The following is a 16,403-nucleotide window of genomic DNA, read 5'->3' as shown; positions in this document are numbered from 1 at the left end:
CTCTGCATTTCACTGTAGTGCTGAAAGAAGCTAAGTTTCAAGATCCAGAACTGCCAACAAAAACAGAACACAATGAATTTTTAAATTACGCGATGATGCAAAAAAAAAAAACATTACATTGTTATATGCTGTTGCAACACATTCATTGGTCAATGCAAAATCAATGTGCTATGAAAATAGAGTATTCTTGAATGAGAAAAAGGAACATATATTGGCAGTTCCAGGCTTACATGAAAAGACAGAAGGGTATATGTACTCCCACCTGATTCAACATGCTAATGGAAGTTGTCACTTTCTACGTTATTTTAATGTTTAATTAGACACAGTTCCATAAATCTACAGTCTTCAAAAACTAATTAGTCATAATTAGTCAAACTGGACATTGCTATAGTGGCAGAGATGAGATGTTGATGACTTTTGATATTGTTGAATTTTGATCTGCTGGTCAAGTGGAAAACATACTAAATTTTACACTGATTGTTAGGTCATTCAAAGTCTTTGATTTTTTTTTTGTGCTCTACCTGACAACAAGGTAAAATGAGTTTTGGTTTTTAAAATTTCTTTAACAAATGTAGGAGTTGTTAAATCACATGTGGCTATGTTTTTTTGCTTCATCCATCACACCCCTGGGGCTGAACTAGAAATTCTATGGTCCACCCTGGATCTACATGATACAACACACAATATTAATACAGTATCCAGAAGAATACTGCTCATTTCCAGCACAGGTGTGATGGAAGTTACATCACACACCACCTTCACAGAATGATTTGTGTGTGTTATGCACTTCTCAGATGGCTTCGGTCACTGAAGATTTAGATCATGCTGGGGGCTACACTGTATAGGAGAATATCTCCTTCAATACGAAGCAGGGTCACTTCTGTTAGCCCCCCAACCCGATGCTCAAATTCCAGCAGATGAGCTCCATCCACTGCTACTTTGAACATGTCCTGCTCCACCAAGATCTTAATCTGAGGAAAGGCAGCAAAGAAATTACTTTTAATTTCTGTTATAGTACTAAGTTGGTTCAAATGTACATAACCGAAATAAGTAATTAGGAAATATAATAACTGAGGGTACAGTCATCTGTATAAAAGCCTCAACAAAACCTTTACATAACACTGATGTTGTAGCAACATTACAGTCTATCAATATTAGATTATTTTTTGTACAGCAATTAGCTCTAGAGGATGTACAGAAGATAAAAGATTATTTTAGACAGGAAGTAATTTACTTTTATAAATACTTTGATTTACATCAGAAAATATACCTGAAGCCTCTTTACAATTAATTTTGCTTGTAATACCAAAATCACTTACTACTAAGTCACAATAAAAAAAAATCTAAAAACAAATCTCAAGTTGGAACAAATTTTTATTTTAGTCATTTTACCAGTACAGTCATTTTACTAGCACCATTTTAATGGTGGTTGAAGTTAATAAAGAACAACATTTTTAAAAATGTACTTATTATATAGCTTTATCTGAGGTTTTTACAAACCTGACAGACATCTGTATTACTCAGTGTTTATTGCTTGGTAATTAGTGCTAAAAATGACTTTGATTTTACAAACGAATTGAGTTCCGAACAGACTTCTGATCTTAACTGTGTTTGTAAGTTCAAGGACTAGTGTACATGTATTGCGATCTTTTTAATTAAATGGTGTTACCGGGTAGGCTCCGGTTCCCCGTGACCCCGTATGGGACAAGCGGTTCTGAAAATGTGTGTATGTGTGTGGCCAAAAACAAGAAAAATATAATACTGGAGAGATTAATGTTTTTTCCCCAAAGGAAGCTTTAAAATCAAAGCCATTTTGTTTAACAAAATTTTTTATGCAGAAGTTAATAACGACCACTACACATACCTCAAAGCGTTTTCCTTGAACAAATGGGAAGCCCCCTTCACGTTCCTCGGGGCCCCAGCGTCCATCCAGGTTTGCATTACGCACCACGGTCTGCTCATTAAATCGGGGGTTAAAGTGGAACACTGTGTCTTTGCCTTTCACAAAATCAACATGGAACCTGCAAGAAAGAGGAGAAAAATATTTTCAGCATACTAAATTGGAATAGAATAAGATATTTGGGGGGGGGAAGTGCTTGTCTTCACACATTCATTTTTTAGTAGCTGAATTTATTATTTAAAATCTCATCTATATTTGTTTAGAAAAGAAGTAAAATTCTCCTGGTGAATTAGATGAAACCAGTTTATCTTTAAGATATAATTACTGAAGCATTTTAATAATGAAAATAACATTTAAACTTGACTTGCCATTCTCTTAATGTGAAAGCACTACAGGCTGAATCTGTATGCTTTCAACACCAGTTGACATTGGCAAAAGCAAATATGAGTGGCTTTCTACATGCTGATCACAGCACTGATCATTTTCTGAAAATCAAAAGAATGATACCATGTTTTTCAAGTCTAACAGCATACCTGCCCCCAAGGAAAAAATGCACATTTCACCAGTTATTTAAAAAAGGAGACTAGAATAGCCAAAACTGAGACGTAAGGACTTTTACATTTATTGATTTAACTGGTGCTTTTCTCCACAGCAACTTCCAATTAACTCTATGCAGTGTTATCAGCCCACACACATTATTCACCAAGATGACTTACACTGCTAGATACACTACTTACAATGGGTCACTCAACCATACATCAGCGGAAGACCTTTTTGAGGAAGGGAGAGGCTACACTACAATACCTCTCAGGATTCGAAGTGGACTCTCCCACTATTGTGATCATTAGCCTTGGCATCACCCCAGCATGGAGTGGGAGGTAGTATGGCACATCCTGAAAGACAGATTGCAATTAAATGTTAAAATATGCTGGACCAGGTAAGGAATGCACATTTTCAATCACCGTTTTATTTACTAAAAATAGTTGCTACTCTGCTACAATTATACAAATCTGCCAATACCTGCTTGAGTATTATCAATGCAGCACTGAAACATTTAGATACTGGAATATTCATATTTTGAAATTGTATTTCTGTTTTAATCCATTCTACTTTTAAGTACATCTTATATGTTCTTCAGTTTTCCTGGATAATTCCTATCCCAGTTAATGAAAGGACATAATAAACTTTGGAACAGGAGAAAATTGTAAAATGTTTATTCATAAACCAAGACATACATTTACTACAAAACTGAAGAAAAATGCATACTGTGCATACTGTATTTCTAAATTTCTATTGCCACCTGATTCACACAAGAAAAACACTCAAAATGAACAATTTATTTGTGTCTACGCAAACAGATTTGCAAACCCTTTTTTTCTATCAACATTCGCAATTTTGCAGTAACTCAGAATGAGTCAGACTGTCACCATGCCAGCGGAATAAGTGGTTACAACTACATACCAGACTCCACCCTGTGTGATTCAGCTTCACAGGCCTCAGAAGGCTTTTCCTTAAGAGCATAATATGGCATTGAAAGACTCACAAGCAAATAAAACATTGTAACTGAAGACATAAACTAAAGTCTGGATATAAACTTGTTACATATATGAGATAAAGAGTAGAATTAGTAATCATTCCTTTTCCAAAGAACTGTATCAAAGTTATGTATACCTAATTGTGGGTTAAAGTATTCTTTGCATTCATTCTGATTTGTCTGAAGGCCTTTTTTTCCTAGTCAGTAAAATTAAGTAAATCCCATATCAATCACTGAATACTTAAGTGCCACAGTACTAAGCTCTATGTTGACATTCCCTCTTTCACCAACTCTGTAAAACGCACAATACCATGAGAAATCTCCGAACCGCTGGTATCTTACTGCAGGAGAGCATCTCTTTGAAACACTTCAGTGGCTTGTATTGGGCTCTATTTCACCACATCTGACTATTCATGGGAAAACTAGGGCCTGAGATGTCAAGTACTCCCAATCTGAGCCTCACTTCAATGGAACACAAGTTAACTCTTTTAGGTGTAACTTGTCCTACCTTGGTGACAGCAGACTTCAGTGTCTTGTTGAAGTCTTAAAAATGTTATTATGGGCTTTCCTCATCCATACAGTTAGTCTTACAAGTCGAAAAATCTATGTGCAATAGAGGCTTTAGATATAAATCCTAGTCCCCACAAACACCACACACTGAAATTGTATCAGAATCATTTTTATCAATCATCCTTTCCACATTAAGGCAATCAACACAGTTCAAGTTACAATTCTGCACAAAAAGAAAGGATAAACAAAGAAACTGGTATAGTGATTATAGATTTACAACCTTTAGGCTGCAGCTTCAGATGCAAGGAGGAGCCCTGCTGTAGGACTCAACCAAGACCTAAACTGCACCAGTAAAACATCAAGGTGTATAAAATTGCTTTGGACTAAAAGTTGAGCAACAAGACAATTACAATAAAATTGTCAATAATAAAACTAATAAACAATTGGCATCACTTTCTATTATCTTAAAACAACCAAATATTACAGCATAGGACAAAAGCTTTCCAGCAAATTTCATGCAGCAAAATGATCTCAACTATATTAAAAATAATACATTAACACTTTAACAAATGCTGAATTAGATGGGACTGACTTGAAGATACATTGTTTGGAATCTGCTCTCTACAAATATGAAATAATGTCAACATCAAACAGTAATTACGAGATAAAGATTGATCAATATATCACTGAATTAGAACAAATACACAACTCTGACTGGTTATTCCCACATATTAATTTTTTATTATTTACTTCTTAAAATGATATTACAAAACTTATATTAAAACAGACACCTTTTAATAATAAGAAAATGTTTTGTAGTAGATAAACAATTTAAAAATATCTCTCAACTTCATAAACCAAGACAGTCCATGGCCTAGTCTTTATTATATACCTGACTTCCTCATGAGCAGACCCAAATCTACTGTAACCCAGCAAAACAGTTGAGAAGTGATGTCTTCATCCAACAAACAGCTGAAGAAAATCACTGCGCTCAAAAGTAGGGTGGGTTATGTCTTGGCTGAAAGAAAAAAATACATGTTGTGGATCTACTATTGTTTCCTCCTGTTTTAATACCCTGACCACCGCAGAAAACCTGACAAAACCACCACTCAAACCCTAAAACCAGGCTCAACCAGATTCTGCAGGAACCCATTTAGAATCTCTCCAGCAATTTCCAAAAGAACAAGAACAAGGGATAGATCTACCAAGCTTTTCTGTTAGTACTTAAATGTTTGTACTAGCTTTTTTCTCAAAGGAATAAATCAAAATCTTTGAAAAGTAAAGTAAAAATGATAAATGTAACTAAAACAGTGAGGAAAGGATAAAGTTCTAAGTTCAATTTTACATTTTTGCTTTAATTCCTTTGAGAAAAGAAGGTGTAAACATTGCACCGGTGTGAATCAAGAAGAATGAATGGTAGAAACAAAGAAAGGGAAAAACAGACCATAACAAGGAGTACTAAGATTTTACAAGGAGTACTCACCAGTGTGCCCCCATGAGGAGCTTGTCCACCAAATGAAGGATTAGGGTAGGGTCCCATAGAACCTGGACCAAAAGAACCAGGGTGGCCTGGTTGGGCTGGGAAAGGCCCGCCTTGAGGTGGGCCCCAGGCCCCAGAAGGTATAGGAGGGTAGCCTCCACTAGGGAACCCAGGGAAAGAACCAGGAATTCCAGCTCCAGGTCCATGTGTTCCTGCTGGTTGCCCCCCTGGGTAGGGAAGATTGGGGAAAGGTCCTGGAGGAGCCCCTGGACCTGAGGGAACTGGTCCAGGGATGCCAGGTGAGTAAGGTGAAGATGCCCCTCCTGGAAACTGCCCAGGGGCATTTCCTCCAGCAGTGTACTGACCAGGGAAAGAAGGGACCTGTCCAGGAGGATACTGGGAACTGGGAGGAAAGCCTCCAGGACCTGAAGGTGGTGCAGGATATGGCCCTGGTGCTCCAGGAGCTGAGTGTGGTGCAGGATATGGCCCTAGGCCTCCAGGACCTGAAGATGGTGTGGGATATGGCCCTGGAGCTGTAGGAGCTGAATGTGGTGTGGGATACGGGCCCGGGGCGCCAGGACCTGGATGCGGTACCGGATATGGAGACGGGGCACCGGGTCCTGAAGGATATTGTCCAGAATCAGCCGGAGCTCCAGGATACTGGCCCGGTAGCCCTTGAAAAGAGGGAGCAGAGGGCTGGGCTGTGCCAGCGGACGGGTTAAAATGCGGGGCTCCGGGTGCGGCACCAGGCCAACCAACAGGGGCAGCGGATGGAGCGCTGCTGGCCGAGCTGGCTGGATTTGTGTTGCCTATTTTGGGAGCTTTACCAGGAGAATCCTCCACAATGGCATCTGCAAGCTGCACACAACACAGGGAAGAATTTTTACTAAGGAAATGTTCAACATGTCTGGCTGCTTAAATCACCAAAATGGCCTCGGTACACAGTTTCACACTGAGAATACTCCCAACATTCCTTAACACACTCAAGGACAGCTAAACTTTTGAGTCAGAAACTCTCACAAAGGCACGTGAATAACATGAAGGAGCGTTTTCAAATACTCACTGAAAAGTCATCCATGTCCTAAAAAAAAGTTAAATTAAACAAAAGTTAGAACACAAGTTAAAAATAGCTTTGCAAAAAAAAAAAAAAAATGAATTCATGGATTAAAAAATAAGGACTAAGTGAATAAGGACTTCAGCAAGATTAAATATATATATATATAACTGCACGATGATCTATTTTATGACATTTCTGTGCAGTGCGCGGCGATGTCGGTAAGCAGTGCGCCAAATCACGGCAAAGATTCGTGTGCTACGTCGGTAAGCGGTAAACAGAGAGAAGCCGTGCAAATGGTGTGTCTGAATAAGGGCCGAACCCCCTCAGTGAGCAGCTGAAGCGCACAGCACTTACACACTTACGCTGTACCACCTACATTCTACTCCGTCGTTTCGGGTTTTTCTACCATTTTATTAACACTGCGCTCTTTAGTACCGCTCATGATAGATATTCAGTTATCTTACCCTATATGACTTCCTTACTTCAGTAAAACTGTCCGCTCTCAACAACACAAAAAAGTTATCGAAACGCACAGTACCGTAGTTAGTTAAGTATGTGACAGTAAGAAACAGGAAGTGCTTTAGCCCGTGCGCAAAACTCTGGGCGGGCTGGAACTGCGACGGTCAACTGACAGCAGTGCGTCAGGAGCACGTAAATAATGGACCCGCCCCCATGTTTCAAACCCCGCCCCTTTCCGAAATACAGGAAGCTCGGGCCTCTTTCACGAAACGCTGCGTGTTTTCGCTCCGTTACAGGCCGATGCTGATTACGGTTTCTCTCCATGAAAAGAAAAGTTGACAATTCAGTACATTAAATTGTACTTGAACGTCTTCAGTCTGAGTAGCTGTTCTCAATAAACTTTTACATCCACATCTCTACTATTTCGCTGCTAAGCACCAGGTGACGCGCTATCCGGCAACAAATAATAGACTCACGCATTGGGCTTCATGAAACCAGTGCAAAACCACGTCAGAATGCAATGGTTTATGAGTAGCGTTAAGTTAGAGGATAACCGAACCCCTAACTACATTTCAGGATAATGGTAAATTATGCTTTCAAACTGAATATTTAAAAGAAGCTCGGGCAACACTAGTAGTTCCGAAACGAAAGCCACTGGAATGTACCAGGTCTAATCTTATCCTGTGAATTTGTGGACACAGCACTGAGTTATCATAGGTGGCACCCAGCACCGTACACTGACAGATTTTTTTAAAGTAACAGTTCTCACAGTTCTTGTTGGGCTACGTCGCCCGCCTCTTGTGCTCTTTCATCTGCAGACGTGTTTACGCGAAGCGCACGGAAACGTTAGGCCTGGTGTTCATGTTTACTGTTTTAGTCCGCGCAGGCTAAAATGACACTCTCGACACATTCTCTGGAGACGAAAGAAAAAAAATAAAGGAAGAAAAGGAAAAATAAACTATTAATCCCAGGGAGAAATACACTTCGGTTGCAGCAGCATAACTGTTCAACACTAACACAGACGTACGACTACTGTACACGTAAAGTAACCAAACATATAAATAAGTAGAGAAATAAATAAATTAACAAGGAAATGAACCAGAGATGGAAGGGTAAGGCGAGGTGCTGCAGGGTGGCGGGCCACACCAGCTCAGGGCCATTCGTTCATTGAGAGTAATTTACCCGCCGACAGCGCGAGGACGGCCATTGATTGTAAAGCCTGGCGGCGGCTGGTGGAACTTCCTCTGAGTGACCTGCGCTACTAGCGCTGCTTGGAACGCCTGGACTGGCCCAACCTGTTGCTGAAAGCGCCCCTTTGTTGCACTATGGTTGCGTGCAGAAGGTGTGAGTCGACGTTCGTGATGGACCGGAGTTTATTTGTTGTGTGTGGCCTCCGCCAGGGAGTTCGGATTCTCTCCTAGAACGGAGCCTGTTCCTGATTGACAAACATGCATCGGTATAAGAACTCGGTTACCCAAGAGATTTTAGCCTAGGCAACGTTCCCTTCCAAAATCAGTGTTACGACGCTCAACTAATAAACACCCCGTTTTCTCTACACAATAACACGCGGTAGTTTATGTGTGTTTCAGAACACTGACGGGTTGGTAAAGTACTACGACAATGTGCTCGGAACTGTGCTTATGTTTATTTACACTGCTAATGTATGTTGCCCACTGCTGATGTAATAATATGCAGTTGTTTTTTTTTAATGTTGAAATAAGGAAGAGCGCGTGACGGCTCACGAGCGGTCATTTCCGGTTTCTTGTGCGACGCCGTTCGCCATATTACTTTATACGCCTTCACCAAGGACGCCATTTTCCATCAGCAATTGCAGAAGAAGGAGGTAGGTGAAACGTCGAAGACTTTTTTCCCCCCCTGTATATTTATTTTAAAATATAATTACATTAAAAGTAAAATGTTGACTTTTCGGGGTTTTTTTTGCTTCGTGACGGTTCGTTAAGAAGGCGTCTGAAAAAAATAGGTCACGATTCTCTTCTGTGTGGCTTCAGTTAGAAATAGGTCAAAACACAGTTGACTTGTTTGTCACTGTGAGGAACATCGTAGAGAACGTATGTGTTATATATCAAAAACACGACGCTTCCCTCCCGGATGCTAAAAATAATAAGCATTCAGCTGCAGTAATGATTACGTTTGTTCTGCGACGCGTGTGTGTTGCTGTGCTCGGCCCGGGTCACGCCGTCCGGTTTTGTCCCACACAGTCTCTCTCTGCCTAATTTAATTTCTATCTCTTAATAAATACAGGCTGTACTACATGTTGAGTTGATTGTTTCAGAAAGTCTCATTATTTTAATGATTAGTCTCAGCCAGTGTGTAAATTTTGAGATTTTTTTTTTTTTTTAAAAAGAAGTGACAATGAGTGGGTGTCGCGTGTTCATTGGCCGCCTGAGCCCCCACGCCCGCGAGCGCGACGTGGAGAAGTTCTTCAAGGGCTATGGGCGCATTCGGGAGATCAACCTGAAGAACGGCTTTGGATTCGTGGTAAGAGTCTTCCCGCACCCCTCACAGATACTCAAGTTCCCAGCTAAAGAGATCATTCATTGCTCAAGGACGTCACGTTGATGATTGACAACATAGTGCGTTTTAAAATGTGTCCAGATTTGTTAAAAACGTTAGATACAGGTTAAGTTGTGAAATGGAGGGGAGGAAATATGCAATAAATAATTGTCCAAAGGTTCGATGACCGGCAGTGATGGGTCCTCTGCTAACATGTAATTCATCATTCTTGTTTCTTTGGCAATACAAGACTCGGAGGTGGTTTGGGACAAGAAAGCCCGGCCATAGTCCCCCATTTGCAGCGCTGGCTCACTTGTGTGTGAAGTGACTTTCTCATGTGGCTGTTTTTTTCAGGAATTTGATGATCACAGAGATGCTGATGATGCAGTTTATGAACTGAATGGCAAAGAACTTTGCAGTGAGAGGTAAGGTCAGGTTCAGTATGGTGTTAGTTCAAGGTGAGTCATTCATGACAAATATCTGAGAGTAAGTTATCTTTGAATGTGCCCTTCCTTGGTTCAAGGCAAAGTTCCACTGAAGACCGGTTAAATTACTCTATATGCCTGTGCCCTCTTTATGAATGCATTTCTGAAAAACCATCCCTAAGGTGAATTCCCATAACTCAAATTTAGTAACTGATAGTTTCAGTGGTAAAAGTTTTCTGAGCCTGAAAATATCACTAAATGCTTTCAATGGGTGGAATTACTTAATACTATCATTACATGAGGCAGTTCATCAGTTACATTATAATTTTGTATGGTTGTCTACATTAACTTTGCTTTCTTGTACCTATTACATACTGTATACTTAAGGGCATTACAAATGATGTACACATTTACAATAGTCAATTTTTATGCATGTATTCAACATTTAATGCAAAAACAAGAAAACAATGGAAATGAATTCACGCACCAAGTCTCACAGCGGCTGGTCTGCGTGATTCGACTAGGGTCCAATCCTTGCTTAATCTGGAGTTATCTTGTCCGTGTGTTCCTATGGGTTTCTTCTCACAACCGAAAGACATGTTTCAGGCAAATTGGTTATTCTTAATGGCCCGTAATATGCATGCTTATTTGTGTAGGGATGTTGTTAGCACAATGGTTAGAGCCGCTTCCTTTAGACCTAAAGGTTATGGATTTGAATCTCACTTCTAGCTGTAATACCTTTGTTAAAGGTACTTACTCTAAATTGCCCCCGTAATGTTGCCCAGCTGCACAGTTTAACACTGTAAGTTGTTTTGGAGAAAAGTGTCGGGTAAATTAATGTAAATGTGTGTTAAATTGCTTAGCTCTATATATTGAATTATTCAAGGAAGTGTACTTTAGTATATCTAGAACTGTAAGGCATCTTAGGTAAAGGTATCTGTTAAATATTACATAGTAATTATTGTATGTGTTTTTGGAGGAAAGGGTTTTGTAAATAAGATGTTCTCCTCAGCTGTGAACAGTGTGCAATGTCCAAATTTGGTCTGTACGTATGCAAGGAAGTGGCTTAAGAGAAATGCCGTATAAGGTAGAGCGGGGTATAACATTTATAGTTATTCGTTTAGCTGATGCCTTTTTTCAAAGCAACTAACAATATTAATGTGCCAACAATTATTTACCATTTGTACAGTTCACATTTTTTACTGGTGCAGTTTTAGAGTAAGTACTTTGCTCAGGGGTACTACAGCTGGAGGTGGGAATCGAACCTGTGGGTCCAAAGGCAGTAACTCTAACCAGTACTCTACCAGCTGTCCCTAATTAAGAGTTATTAAAAGACTATGAAATAGTAGTACTATTAAAAGAAACTCCTATTAAATTAATTCTCAACTCGGGGAATGACTATTAGCTTTTCTACAAGAGGTTAGCAGTCAGCATGCAAGTATGGGTGTGGATCTGAATGATCTACCCACTTTTTTCAGGAGCCATTGTTGGGGCCATGTATTTGCTACTTGCTTCTAGGTTTTTAAGTGGTTCGCTGTTCTTCGGACATTCAATTTATTGGGCTATAAATTGAATCAGAGTACTGCTGCAACAATAATTGCCTTTTTGTACAATACTTTCTGTTTGTCTGCAGAGTAACGATTGAGCACGCACGGTCCCGCAGAGGGAGGGGAGGTGCTGGAATTGGGGCAGGGGGTGGACGCTTTTCACCACGGTTCAGTACCTATCGCCAGTCTCGCAGCAGTGGTTCCAGGTATGAGAGAACATCTGATAAAAATTGCATTGTTTACTGTTGGTTCTGTTGACTTTCAACCGTAATTCCGCTCATACATTTTTAAAAATAAATTCTTTAGATATGGCCCACCTGTGCGTACAGAACACAGAATCATCGTGGAAAATCTGTCATCCCGGATCAGCTGGCAGGTGAGGAGACCCTGGTGCTAGGATAATTACTTTTTAGAAAAGTATCCTTTTAATTGTTCAGTATAGTATAGAGTATGTTGATGTAATGCAGAATTTCATATTTGCCTTGAGTGTTGTTACATTAAGTAATGCACTTTAGCATCAGGAACTGGGATGAAATAGCATACAGTGATCTTATCAGTAGAATTGCCTTTGTTTAACAGCACTGAATGGAATCCAGTAATCATTTAATAAGTTGGCCATTAATGAAAATAATCAGTTGAGACACCATTATTGAAAATCTTGTATTTACAATATTTTTGAATATGCACAAAAGTTATCTAACCAAGTACATCTTAAACCTTCTTTTTTAACAGCTGCTCTTGTCTGGTTTCTCATGTTACGGAGTTGCTTGCACAGCCCCCTCCTTCCCATGCTGGGACCCATGTACTGACAAGGGGAGGGGAGGTGTCTGCTGTGCATAGCACATCTTCTGGTTGTGCCCTGAATAGTGTCCATTTGGTGCCTCTCCCTACACACAGTTGCCGGTGGTCTGTATCTTGGCTGGGCCCCATTGCGGGTGAAAGAGGTCTAGCGCAGGATAGCCTTAGGAGAGCTGTAGCCACGGTCTGGAGGGTCTGTGGTCTGGCATCCCCGCCTGCAGTTCCCCCCCTCAGCCCACGCCCGCACGCTCTCCTGTTTGGTCTTTTTCTGTTGCTGACGGAGAGGGGATGTTGGCAGTTGGGCACGCCCCTTCTACTTGCTGTCTGGTGGTTCCTTGCTTGTGGAGGTCGGATTCCGAGACAAGGCCACGGTCGTTTCTCAAGGGCTTAACACTGCATTGGTTCCGATTTGCTATTTGGACAAGTGGCTCTTTGCTAATATCTTCCTGGGTATGGAGCGGTAAGTAGCCCATAACTAATGTGATTGGATTTTTGTTGTAAAGGGTTGGGAGACAAGGGAATATTACTTATTTGATAATTTTTAAAATCAGTTTTTTTAATCTTAAAGTACACAAATTTGGAAATATCCCTTCAAATTTGCCCCAGGTGTTCACTTAAAGTATCTACATTGCATCATAGGCAATAGTACATATTTAAGTTTGACTTGGTTTTCTATGTCTTTCAGAACCAGTTTTTTGATATTAACTTTTTATGGTCCTCTTTAATGGTACAGTTTGACTTAAGTATACCTCACATTTACAAATTTCTCTTCAAACCTTGCCCAGCTGAAACTGTGCCTTGTAGAACTGAAAGACTTACTCCCTGTACCACACCTGCATGCAGGAGTGGACATGACGACATTTGAATGATTGGCCCATTTGGTGCCTTTCTGGCACTGAGACGTATTTGCTGCTGCTTGCTTAGTGGATGCCCCCTCCCACTTAAACCCCACTTTAAATAAGATTATTAATTCACAAGACTGACACTCATCTTTAGTTCCTTTGAACAGCTTAATTCAGGTTTAATTGTTGAACATGCTTAGTGAAAACTAGTTATGTTCATTATGTCAATGTTTTGCTGTGTTTTATTAAACATTGAATTGATATTTTGAGTTTCAGTTGTTGTTTACTAATCAATATATTCATTTATGGTGCAGGACCTAAAAGATTTGATGAGAAAAGTTGGAGAGGTCACATTTGTGGATGCCCACAGAACAATCAAGAATGAAGGGTAAGGTTTTTGTAATTCTTTCCTACCAATATTTGTCAAGGATTAGTGTAATATATTATTCTTCAATGTCATGTTGAGAGCTCAGTAGAGGGGTTGACTAATTTTCATGCTATCATCTGGAAGGGGATGCCTTGGCTCATTATTGCCTCCTCTCACTAGGGTGGTTGAGTTTGCATCTCACAGCGACATGAAGAATGCCATTGATAAGCTCAATGGGACTGAATTGAATGGACGCAAGCTGAAGCTTTTTGAGGATCGAAAGAGAAAGTGAGGTTTTTTATTGAAATGTGGTGTGAAATTTTGTATTTTCATATCAGTAATCCTATGGAATTTTGAAGTTGTTTCCTTAGATGGTTAAGGTATTTTCTATTTATATTTTTACCTTGTGTTTTTTGTTTTTGTAGTCGGAGCAGGAGCCGCTCTCGGTCTCGCAGCTACTCTAATTCCAGGAGCCGCTCCCTGTCTCGGTCTCGCTCCAAGTCCTTGAGCCGAAGCCGAAGTCGCAATCGCTCAGGGACCCGTTCCCGCTCTGTGAGCCGCACCCCAGAGAAGAAGGGCTCTGGCAAAGCTGCACCTCGGTCTCCCTCCCGCTCCCTTTCACGCTCCAGGTCTCGCTCCTGCTCATCTGTCCCTGATCAGAAGCTGAGTGGTTCTCGCTCATCCTCTGCTGAGAGCCAGGAGTGAGGGGGGGAAAGCCCTTCCCTGTGTGCTGGAGCAAGGGCTGCTATCAGGTGTTGAGTGGATAGACTGAGAACAGATGCTCTAAATATGTTAATTTTTTTTAAATTTTTTTTTTTTTAGTTGGCAATGGTGACACTTCTGCTGGCATGTGATTGTGCCACTGCAGTCCACATTTTTTTTTTTTTTTTTAATTTTAACCCTTAATTCTAATCTAGGTGGGTCATTCCATATCCCGTAGTTTTTATTTGCTCGGTTTGCCTTTTTTCCTCCTCTCTTCCTCTTATCACATTCAGCATCCAGCAATGTATAAAAATCTCTTTTGTTTTTTGATAAACTTGTGATGTTATTTATACAGCCTATTGGTTGCAGTTTTGTTAAATTTCCATATTGCAAATGAAAATTCTTTATGCCCTCCTAGTGGCATTTTGTTTTGCTGTTTCAACATGTTAATTTTTAGATGTCCAAGGTCAAAAGTCCCACTGCTAATTGGTTTCCCTTGTTGGCTATTTTTATGGTCATATGGTCTTTCCTGCCCCCCTGCCTGAATTTTTTTTTTTTTTCGGCATAAGGCACGGGGAGAGGGGTGACGTAAATAGATTATGCACTTGGTTAACATTACAATTAATGTTGTACCTAGTTGTCATTGTATTGTCCCATGAGTAAGCCCTCACTGTGAGGTCACAGTAATTTTTGAGTTGGGTTCAGATTTAGGTATGATTTGACAGTTGACTTGTCTTGCATTTATTCACCATAGTATGGCAGGGGATTGGCTGCCTCTGGGCTTTGATATGCCCATAGTAACACTTGTTGAAGATTGGAGGGTCCTACTAGATGTGGGAGATGTAGTTGTGGATTTGTTGAAGGCTGTTTCAGCAAGTACTGTGGTGATCTGCTTGGGCAGTGATTAAATTTGAAGTTGTCACACACCACATGAATAATGTCTGCTTTATAGCACACTTTCTGCTGCTTATCTGTAGTTAACTTTGTTTATCCGGTGCTTGTGAAACTACATGAAAACTGTCCTGGACTGTGTTGTCATGCTGTACATTAGAGCATTTAGTTTATTGTGGAGTTGATTTAATAAAATAAAATGAGTTGGTGTCTGTTTCTTGCCATCTTGGAAAGGATGTTTTAGCTGAATTCCAAAGGAGTAGTGATATCCATCCTTTGAGGCTTTTTTGCCATGCTTACAGCAGCTGTTTTGAAGTATTTTTAGCCTTATGTAGCCCTACTTTTTATTTCTTGTACCAACTTGGATTTCCAGGAGGTGGTGCTGTACACCTAGTTTTGATGCACTGCCCGCTGGTTACATGAATCAACATGTTGGTCAGCATATGAGAAAAGAAAGGACAGATGTCCAACTAAACCCTACATGCATACTGCAGTCCTTTAGTGCCTTCACAGCAGCTTAAAAAAAAAAAAAAAAATGCAGTATTGGAAATATTTGGCATGGGTGAGAACTCCTGCAGGCTGTGAATTTTTCCAGTTGCTGGTAGTGCATAGAGCAAGCACTTTTAGGTTTATGGAGGAAGGAATTAAAGGAATTTTGAATGTGATAATTTGACTGAAATTATGCCTAAATGATTAGGTACATATTTCATTGAACTGTACAGAGGATGATGTGTAATTCATAATACAAAAAAATAGCAAGCATCAAAGAATTTAAAGATGAAGATGGTAAGCTTATGATGCATATGGGGTATAATGTCATTAAGAGTTAATATGGATTCTTGGCTTTTTTTTTTTTTCTTCCCTTTTCAGTATCTCTACATGAGAGTGAACTTGCTGTTCTGCCAAGAAAAAAAAAATCGATAATTTGTCAATGTAAAAAGTGATGTCAAAAATAGTTTGAAATTACTTCTGCTCCCCTTTGAGAACAGTGGGCAGCAACTCAAGGCCTGACCAATGTCCTGTATTATGGGAGTCATTCCTGTGAAAACCCTTGGCAACAGCAGGATCATCATCCATGAAACTGGAGAAGCTGTCCTTTTGTCATATCAAGGTTCTCTTGCAGGATCACATTCTACCATTTAAAAGGTGTAGAACTACCACCTGCTAGAAAATAAACATTTTATAGAGCTGTGTGTGGTTGACTTCAAATGAATGCAAGGTGATCTTCAGTGTTTAGACTACAGCCCAAGGTTAGTGATGTTCTAAGCAAACATTTCTTGGCTTTTATTTTATGTATATATTATCTGCAGAATTATATGTGCTAATTTGCTATCCTGACCCGTCTCTCCATCCTTCTATCTTAAAAGCCTTAAGATT

The 16,403-nt window shown here is 40.0% G+C and overlaps 2 protein-coding genes across 3 annotated transcripts; one reads left to right on the top strand and one right to left on the bottom strand.

Moving 5' to 3' along the window:
- Nucleotides 1–7,405, bottom strand: lgals3a (lectin, galactoside binding soluble 3a). Of its 2 annotated transcripts, none has more exons than XM_018727445.2 (6): nt 7,020–7,405; nt 6,488–6,505; nt 5,428–6,282; nt 2,705–2,793; nt 1,865–2,021; nt 1–971 (listed from the first exon to the last, which is right to left on the bottom strand). In XM_018727445.2, exons 2-6 carry the CDS (start codon nt 6,500–6,502, stop codon nt 816–818), a joined length of 1,272 nt encoding a protein of 423 aa, XP_018582961.1. In that variant the 5' UTR covers nt 6,503–6,505; nt 7,020–7,405; the 3' UTR covers nt 1–815. The 2 variants fall into 2 exon arrangements, with proteins under 2 accessions (XP_018582961.1, XP_018582960.1); XM_018727444.2 differs by having other exon boundaries at nt 6,946–7,396.
- Nucleotides 7,406–8,686: 1,281 nt separating this feature from the next.
- srsf5a (serine and arginine rich splicing factor 5a) lies at nt 8,687–16,215 on the top strand. Its single transcript, XM_018727450.2, has 8 exons — nt 8,687–8,783; nt 9,306–9,439; nt 9,809–9,879; nt 11,513–11,632; nt 11,733–11,802; nt 13,381–13,454; nt 13,614–13,721; nt 13,859–16,215. Exons 2-8 carry the CDS (start codon nt 9,314–9,316, stop codon nt 14,136–14,138), a joined length of 849 nt encoding a protein of 282 aa, XP_018582966.1. The 5' UTR covers nt 8,687–8,783; nt 9,306–9,313; the 3' UTR covers nt 14,139–16,215.
- Nucleotides 16,216–16,403: the final 188 nt, after the last annotated feature.

This window comes from Scleropages formosus, chromosome 15 (genome assembly GCF_900964775.1).
Source record: "Scleropages formosus chromosome 15, fSclFor1.1, whole genome shotgun sequence".
NCBI lineage: Eukaryota > Metazoa > Chordata > Actinopteri > Osteoglossiformes > Osteoglossidae > Scleropages > Scleropages formosus.
Note: the sequence above shows the minus strand (reverse complement) of the source record. Positions and strands in the feature narration are given on the sequence as shown.